Genomic DNA, 9,943 nt, shown 5'->3' on the forward strand with positions numbered 1-9,943 from the left:
GTTTGAACATTTAACTTTCATAACCATCATGAATGAGAGGATTCATTGAGCATAATTATTATTATTACATTGCTGAATTTTGGTATGTGCAGCAAAGCAAAACATAACTAGGATTAAAGGAATAATAAAATCCTTCAAATTCCTAACATTGGATGCAATCCCCCTGGATACAGGGTGGAGGCTGGGTGTCCCTGAGTGTCTGGGTGGGGGTTATCCAGCAGGGGGAGGCGGAGAGGGGAGGGAAGGTCACACTTCTCAAGAAGCAACAGCTGTTAACCCTGAATATGGAGATGTTCTTTGTGCGTCAAGGTCTGCGGCTGCTGGAGTTTGGTGGGGGTTTACTCTTTTTGACTTCATTGTTGGATGCGACAGTCCAAGCAAGAAGATCACTGTCCCTTTCCTAACATTAACAACACAAACCAACCCCCACGTGGAGGCCATGGCAGAGGCCAAGGCAGAGACAATAGCCATCCATCCATACGCACGCTTGCAGACAGAGAGATACAGATCCTAAGGTTTGTAGATTAGCCTTTTTGAATATAGTGCATCCTTCCACTGAAAGATGATATTGAAGATCTGGTATCAAAGCTCCAGTACATGTACAACGCTCTGAACATACACTTAAGTCCATTTGTATAGAATTTCCCAAATTCTCCCATATTAGTAAAAGGGGAACATTTTTTATGTGGAGTGCCCTCAAAGAAATGAATCAGTGAATAGCCAGTTGCAGGCCTGGTTGTCTTGACGACAGACACCTGTGATGAGGGATGATGGGGCACAATTTCACTCCTCAACACGATGGCTAACAAAGCACCGAAAGCCTGGAGACACAAAGACCCGGAGCAACAAAGACCTAAGAGCTGGAGTGGCTAACATGGGCCTCTGCCAAATTCAGGACACAATGAAGACCCTGCACACAGTCACATTCACATATTGAAATATGAAACGTAACAATGAGCCAATATTCTCTTTGAGCAAACTATTTTAGTTCAAAGGCTGCAATGGACCATTTACCTAAATGTAAATGGCGCAGGGACAGACAACTTTCAGCACAGTTTCGCAATGTGTTTAGATGAGCAGAGCTGCACAATTAATCATTTATGACCCTGTGATGTCAGATTCAACAAGGAACAACCATAGTACAGAAAAACAATCATATTAAAATATCAACAAAACAAAAACAGTAACCATGCTGACAGTGCTTTGCAGAGCTTTGGTCTTAGTCTTACCCTGCCAGTGAGGTGGTCTTCATTCTGGATCAGGGCCTGGAGAAGGGCAGGGGTGGCATCGCCCAGGTGAAGGGACTGGCAGAGGTCAGACAGCTCCTCTGGGGAGAGTGACCCAGTGCCGCTGGCATCGAAACCGTTAAAAACTTCTTTTAGGCGCTCCTCATACTGGTCCTGCTCCTGGGCGTCATCCATCCCCCAGGACAGCACCCTGCCCTGAACATGAATAACATGATAAAGAGTGAATGATAGCCTGTTTTAGACAGATTTCAGTTGTTTCATTGTAAAGCCTAGCTTGTGCAAAGCCACTTACTGTATGTTGAGTTCAAAATAAAGAAAGCTTAAATTCCAAGGTCGCTGACTCTATGAGTAAATCATACTAAAGACAACATGTAAAGCAAGAGTCAATTCCACAGCTAACAGACAAATCCAATCACAGGTAATAATAAAGCGAGCCACTTACAAGCAGGAAAGAAATGTCCATATCAAGTTGCTTGGGGCACCCTCATCTGTGACGGGCACTGAGTGTTTGATCTACTGTACTGCCACATTGCATTGCAGTGGCATTACTTAGAACGGAGCGAGTGGGGAGGCTTTCTCTAATCCAATTAGTTAGTACGATTAGACAATGAGGTTGAGGGGCACCCTGGTGGCTCACCTGGTATAGCATGTACAATATCAAGTCTAAGTCCCTGACGCAGCTGCCCGGGGTTTGAATCTAACCCGAGGCCCTTTGGTACTTGACATCCCCTTTCTCTCCTGCCTTTCTTGTCTCTCAACTCACTGTCAAATAAAGCAGAAACTGCCTGGGTTGAAAAAAAGACAGTTAATTGCTTGGTGCCAGATATGGTTCCGGCCGGTGTCGTTTACCAAAAATAGCCGATCTACACGCTCACGTGTTGTGATGATGCGACGTGTTGTGAGCTTGTAGATCCAACTATTTTCGGTGCGTGCCATGGCTCGAAAAGTAAATTATAAATCAGGCATTACTTTAATAATTTGCCACCCCCCCCAGACTCACACAAACAAACATTTCTCCAACTATAACATGCAGCCAAAGTATATATCCATCTATCCGAAGCTTTTCTCTTATGATCATTCTAGCATCAGAGAATATTGTCTAGGGCTGGCTCTATGCCACTGACACTACAGTGGTGACGAATTATAGTTTGAGAAGTAAGTATGAGCCACCAAAGCCCTATGCCAACATTGAGTGACAGAATCAGTTACAGATGGGCAGTGTATGTCACCATGGGATCATGAAAGCCCCAGTATACTATACATGAACAAGACTGAGTCAAATAACGGCGTGGCTTCCATGTGGATGTCTGAATTCATGTGGTCAGTCTATGACATCGGTCGAATGTCATCAGCAGTGCTATCTCCATATATGGGCAAGGTTTCACCCCAATTTGACTGCCATTGACATCCATTAATAATATATATTAGTTTTTAAAAGTTATATATTTCAAGAAATACAAAACTTGGCAGAGTTACTTCCTTGGCCTACAGGCATGCATAAGAAGGTCCACAGGTCCAGCAGTTTCGGAGATTAGCCCCCCGACAGACTCACAGACACACAGACCCTCTTCTAGATGGGCCAGTGCCATACCATAAAAATCTGGACACTGTACATCATCCACACACTGACGTACTGGTTGCTTTTGCACTTCTGTGACCAAATGGGTATAAATACTTAACCTATAAGACAAAACTGCGTCACAAGACCAATATTTGCTGGGGGCGTGTACATGCATAGATAATCAAATAACAAGTTTCATTTCTGGCATTTCTGGTTTTGTAATGTTAACTTATATACACACTAGCAGTGTAGATTGCAAATCGTTTTCTTTATTTTGCCAGAATAGAATTAGTCATTACTGTCTCACACCATGGTGGAAATACTTTGAAAGACCTGCGTAATGACTTAAGAGGTTAATCTATTTTAAGAGTGATGAGAGTGTTTGCATAATGCAAAGATCAGCTCAACTCATTTTTAGGGAAGGCTTTTTGCCAACTTTGGCAATGACATAACTCATGGACTTTACAGATACTATACCTGGTAGGCATACATATAGCCTAAATAAACATGACTGGAAATAGCAATGTCACAGAAGGTGCTGCTTTGTTGTAGAGAGTTTAAGAGGATATTTCTGAATTGTCAGGCTATATTTTACAGTGTACTTCCCTACAGACAGTATTGCATATCATTTATAGTAATTACAAATAATCTACTTTCAAGATTACACTACCTTTGTAATTTGAACACTAACATGTTCCCCACTTCATTCACTTGATTAACTCACTGACAACTGCATCAATAATATTATGATTTGTCCATTTTGCCATCTTTGCAACGTAAAGGTTGATATTCCTCAACAGCATTTTTTTATTAACTCCAAAAAGCATTATTTCAAAAATCCTAGCAGCTGCAGTATGAGAGCAGCACTACAGCCGCTTACAGATTTATGTATTTTTTTTTGCCATTTTGCTTCTAAATTCTATAATCAAAGCACCCATCTCTTTCCTCCCTGCTTTAACAGCTGCTCTTTGTCAGTGACGTGGCCATCGCTCAGTGTTGCGTCAGGTGTCCCCCCACCACACCCCAGACTTGGGGCGCTCATTCAACGTGGACAATGGGCAGAGAGCAATCAGTATTCTGCATCATTTCAACAAAAAAATCAAATGCACAGAGCTTCACGTCTCAGCAGTGCAACAGGCTTTAAAACATAGCTTAATGATCTAGAACTATGAACCACTAAGTTGAGTCTTCTGAAGGAACGAATAAGAAATAACAAATCTGTGAAAATAAACTCAAAACAGGATTTAAAACACAGAGTGAGGTGTTTGGGGATTTGCATTTCTAAAGGCTACATTTTTCAGGCTACACTCTTTTTTCAGCACTTATCTCTCACATTGTGCAAATTGCAACACACAAGAAATAGTTCCTTCCTTAATGATCATTTTTGTATAAACATTTCCCTTCCCCTTTCTTGCTTCCTTGAGAAATGTTTGAAATCCATCAGTTCAGCAGGGAACCAAAATTATACTTGTTTATCCCAAATGTTACATCACTGCAGTTACTTGATACCAATTGTTTCTGCTTTTCATTCAGTCAATTGGCTTTCTTGGTGCAGCCACCACAGTGGAATGACAGCTGTCGCTTAGAATCAGGACAGAACAGGTCAAGAGAAAGAGGTTAATCCTGACACCTGCTGCACGTCCAGCCCTCCCAACATTCACTTATGATTGTGTGATTTATCACAACGATTTATCACAATCATTCCTACAGGTGCCCAACTGAACTGTAGATTCATGTTAGAGACATCTTAAATATACCAGGAGTCTTTCCATAAAACTGCATTGTGCGTTAGATGCAAAATGTCTTGATAATATTGACATGAATGAGAGATGTCATCCTTGACATGAATATCAAGAATCGAGAATATGAGATGTCATCCTTGCATATCCATCAATAGCCTATAACACATATTCTGTATAATATAGGCTACACACCACATTTGCCACCAAAGGGAGCTGCATTACAGGGAATCACGTGAATAGGTTTTGATGATGCACATTGTCACATATCATATAAGAAGTCACAATGTAACATGTGATCACTGTAGTCACTGACCGTTTACAGCATGTTGTCAAAATCAATGCAGGCCTACAAAGTACAACACTGACTGCAGATTAGAAAACTCTACATCACTAGCCTATTTAATGAATGAAAACGTGGTTCTTAAAGTAGACCTACTATAACTTATAGGGGTTTATACTTATAGTCTATACGTATAAACCATTGGTTCTCAAAGTGGGGTCCTTGGGGGGTACCAAGCTAAATCCACAAAAAAACATTTTATAATTTGGCTATTCAAAAATAGGAAATATACAACAAGTTCGTGACGCGCTATGAGCTTGTAGATCTGCCATTTTTGAAAAGTCCATGGCACACAATATTTTTGAGACGGGGGTCAGCAGCCAAATACATATCATTTTGGGGGTCCTGGTCCTTGACATGAAAAAAGTTTGAGAACCATTGGTATGATAAACTAATCAGAACATCCATGTTAAAGTAATGGGCTCCATGCAGGCTAATTATCCTGCTGGCACACAGTGAAAGCGGCATGGCTGGAGGGAAGACAGAGACAGCTGAGCTAACTAACTGTTCACATCCTCCTAGCCACTTTGAACCCAATGACGAGCAAAAAGACATTCTGCAAGTAAAGAAATATGGTTAGTTAAGATAATAAACACTCACCGAACTCTCTGGAAGTGTTATATTCCCGTTTTCTGCCTGAAATGTTGAGGGACCGAGGACAAGCGGTTTTGAAAAGTTTTATATTTTCTCCATAATTGCCTAATGTCGCGAGTCCCTTGCAGGAATCCACTCCAGAAAGTCAGTAATTAGTTCCGATATAGATCAGATGTTCCTGGATGGATGGGAACACACCGTTGTTGTTGCTACAATGTTCGATAACGGCTTTCAGGAGTCCGCTGATGCTGCTGCTGCATCTTGTAGCGGGTTTTGAAAAGCTCTTGGAGGAAGGGGCGGTGCGAGCAGGAGCCTGACTTCTTGTATGGCCACTGTCCAACCATAGAGTGTCCAACAGACTCCACTCTCTAGCACAGTGGTTCTCAAATCTTTTCATGTCAAGGACATAAAAGATATGCCAGGGACCCTCATAAGAGAGGATTTTTTTTACGGCTCTAGCAGTGATTCTCAACCATTTTAATTTCAAGGACCCCCAGTTTGACATGCATTAGGGCTACAGACCCCCGCAATTTATATTGTAAGCACTTGTCAATTTAACTCTGAGAGTGTACAAGTGGAACCAAATGGACCCGTATTTGTACACTCTCAGAGTAACAGACCCGTAAGGGTCCATTTGGTGCCTAATCTATCATTTAGCTGGGGACCCCCTGGAACTCCCTCAAGGACCCCTGGGGGTCCCCGGACCCCACTTTGAGAACCAATGCTCTAGCAGCGGTGGAAGCTCAGATATTGTACAAATAAATATATATATAAATATAATAATATAAAAATACTCTGTTACGAATAAAATACCTGCGTTCAAAATGTAAAAGTAAAAAGTAAGTGAAAAGTAAAAGTACTAAAATGTTTGAAAATAGCTGATCTACAAGCTCACAACGCCTCACAATGTGACGCATTGTGAGCTTGTAGATTGGCTATTTTCAAATAGCCTATGCATAAAATATGGCTAAAGTGGTTAATGCATGTTTTATAATATAGTATAATTTATATCTGCAAAGTAACTAGTTACTAAAGTTTTCAAATAGTTGTAGTGGAGTAAAAGTACAATATTTGCCTCTGAGATGTAGTGAAGAAGTAAAAGTATTGAAAATTGGAAATACTCCACCAAAGTAAAAAATACCTCAAAATTGTACAGTATGAGTACATGTACTTAGTTACTTTACACCACTGCTCTCTGGCCCCTAGAGTGGTATTGTATATTGCTGGTTCGCCAATTGTAGTTTATTACAATAAGGAGAAAGGTCCAGACCAGTTATGTTCCTCAAGTCGATTTATTGGACAAAACAGAGTACAGAGCACAGGAGCACATGTCAGCCTTGCTGCTACATGGTGTGGCCGGAACAGAACAGAGCAAGAAAAAGAAGGGCAAGGCAAGGAGGGGAAGAAGGGGAAGAAGGCAAGAAGGGGAAGAAGGGGAAGAAGGGACTGTTTCTTTGTCCTCACAGTATATATAGGCAGACTTCACATGTGTGTGTGTGTGTACTTGCATACACTGGATGTGCACGGAGCTAGGTGTGTGTGCTACATCTCTTCTTCTGTGTGTGTCCATTGTGCAGAAGAACAACACCCCAAGACCCTAAAGGTCAGCTAAGGTCAGATGCCCTCTGGGAAGCATCCTTTGAACTGGACATCTAGTGTTCTCTGGAATGTGCTGTAGACCACTCAATATCCAAACTTAAGTCCCTGTGTGTGTGTGTTCAGATTGGCTCTATAGGTCCATAAATGTGTATCAATTTACCACATTCCCCCCTACGGAGGGCCCTATTGGTCCTTCGTAAACAAGGGTACAATGAAGAAAATCAAAACACAAGTAAGAAAACCATAATTCAAAAACATACTCCTCAAAAAGACAGAACTCATCACACCACATCATCTCATAGGCCCCCCTTGATAGACAAAGTACTGGGACACAATCAGACAAACATAAAAACAGGCATCAAGATTACACAGTATTGTCATAAGGTGATTTACATTCAATTTCAAAAAATAAAAATAGACAAACTGTTCCACAAATCATGCAAGAATATCAGTATTTAGAAACGTGTCGGCTTACGATCACTGCGTAGCCATGGATCACATGACGCTCGTCTGACGATAACCGGCAACACTGGAACTTATTTCCCAATAAAACAAGCTTAAAAATAAAACAACTCAGAAAATCTTATTCACAGAAAATACATAGGATGCTCACGTCGCATCAAAATGCATTCCCCTTCCAATCAGTGTGCAGGTCTCTCTGTTCCTTAAACTCTGGGAAAAAATGTTAAACATATTCACAACATCACAATGAACCATGTGCTCTCTAGGGACTTTCTACCCTTTCTAGTCACCATGTCCATATGTACTCTCTAGGGACTTTCTACCCTCTCTAGTACTCAACTCAACAACGAAAATAAAAAACTCCACATTCAATACAAGAGACCAGAGAGTGAAACATAATCCTTTACAACACTGCAATAAAACGGCAGCCAAACACTCCGCAGTTTAAATCACCATTATCACAAACATAGAACCCACATACATTCATTCAACAAAACACTAGTTGATACAGCTTCGTCTTCACTCACTTACAGAATAGTAGATCTGCTGGTTTGTGTGTAAAAACTCTCCCCAATCTTCAAATTTAGGATATGTAAGATAATACATCTGTTTGTACTTTAAATCTCTGTTTTCCAAGGCCAAGAGCTTCCGAACCTCTGTCGGACCCGCTCAATTGAAATGTTAAAATGCCAGAGGTTAGGCCATAAAAACAAATAATCTTCACATTCATGGCAAATACCTCGTTGACTCTTTTTCTTACACATGTCAACTTTCCTCTAATACTCCTCATGTCAATTTAGTCAGCTAAATATCAACAAACATATAACATCAACCAACAACCTGTTGAAAAGACAGACAAACATTGAAACATGTTAAACCTTCCATCCAGTCCACAAACACAAAGTCCAGTCACACGGAGAAGAGATGGATCCTGTGGCATAGGCAAAGAATGGGTGGGGGCCATCTGTGCCCCTCAGTGCTGAGTGCTGTTCCCTGGTTGCATCGTTGCTGCAGCTGTCTGTGCAGCTAGCAAGCCAACATGCTGCTGTCCTCTGTCCATACTACTCTGAAGTCTCCTGTAACCCTCTTTTTACTTCTTTTCTTCCATGTCGTCACAGGGGTTGATGCTGTGAGGCTGAGTTCTAGTGTCATCACAGGGTTAGTGCTGTGAGGTCCCATCGTAGATCAGTTGAAAATCAGTTCTTGTCAATTTTCCATAGCCTGCTCCTCTGTTGGGTCTGCAACTGTGTAGGAAGATGGTCTGCTTCTGGTCCAGATGATCTTTCAAAAAAATCTTCTTCCCAAAAGAAAATCACAGCTTGTACTCCTCTTCTCAAGTTCTTCTCATGTGGAACGGTCACAGACACTCCAGTGTCCAGCACTGTTGTCTAAAAAAGACCAAACCATTTACACGTCCTGGCTGGTTCGCCAAAGTATTGTATATTGCTGGTTCGCCAATTGTAGTTTATTACAATAAGGAGAAAGGTCCAGACCAGTTATGTTCCTCAAGTCGATTTATTGGACAAAACAGAGTACAGAGCACAGGAGCACATGTCAGCCTTGCTGCTACATGGTGTGGCCGGAACAGAACAGAGCAAGAAAAAGAAGGGCAAGGCAAGGAGGGGAAGAAGGGGAAGAAGGCAAGAAGGGGAAGAAGGGGAAGAAGGGACTGTTTCTTTGTCCTCACAGTATATATAGGCAGACTTCACATGTGTGTGTGTGTGTACTTGCATACACTGGATGTGCACGGAGCTAGGTGTGTGTGCTACATCTCTTCTTCTGTGTGTGTCCATTGTGCAGAAGAACAACACCCCAAGACCCTAAAGGTCAGCTAAGGTCAGATGCCCTCTGGGAAGCATCCTTTGAACTGGACATCTAGTGTTCTCTGGAATGTGCTGTAGACCACTCAATATCCAAACTTAAGTCCCTGTGTGTGTGTGTTCAGATTGGCTCTATAGGTCCATAAATGTGTATCAATTTACCACAGTGGCGTCAACTAGAACTACTAGGGTCCCCTAGGCATGGGTTTCCGAGGCTACTAGGGTCCTAGCTCTGGTCCACGAACTCCTTCTAGGCTATGGACCAGAACTATTAGGGTCCCAGAAACCAGCCCTGTGGTTCGAAGTCAACTAAATAAATAATTGGATAAAGACGACATGTCTTCACATTTCCGCATCTCGATTCAAAAGTGCGTTTACTCTACACAAAATGGCAGTGGTTCTCAAGCATCAATTGGGGTCCGGGGACCCCAGGAGTCATTGGGGTTTAAATAGATACTGAAATTTCCTTTTCCCCACCACATATTTTGGAAGTTACAAAGAGTATGTTCCAATGCCATTTGTATACTACATGAAACACATAAATTATTTTCCAAATATGTAATTTATTTGAGCTGAGG

The 9,943-nt window shown here is 41.6% G+C and overlaps 1 protein-coding gene across 4 annotated transcripts in view; it reads right to left on the minus strand.

Moving 5' to 3' along the window:
* nin (ninein (GSK3B interacting protein)) overlaps positions 1-5,745 on the minus strand; it is a 30,456-nt gene extending 24,711 nt beyond the window's left edge. For all 4 annotated transcript variants that reach the window (XM_084044906.1, XM_084044907.1, XM_084044905.1 and 1 more), the window contains exons 1-2: positions 5,491-5,745; positions 1,230-1,442 (exon numbers count right to left, since the gene is read on the minus strand). In XM_084044906.1, coding sequence (XP_083901032.1) covers positions 1,230-1,421 — 192 coding nt within the window. In that variant the 5' untranslated portion in view covers positions 1,422-1,442; positions 5,491-5,745. The remainder of the gene's footprint in view (positions 1-1,229; positions 1,443-5,490) is intronic.
* Positions 5,746-9,943: the final 4,198 nt, after the last annotated feature.

This window comes from Gymnoscopelus microlampas (assembly GCF_963454915.1).
Source record: "Gymnoscopelus microlampas genome assembly, chromosome: 20".
NCBI classification, from domain to species: Eukaryota; Metazoa; Chordata; class Actinopteri; order Myctophiformes; family Myctophidae; genus Gymnoscopelus; species Gymnoscopelus microlampas.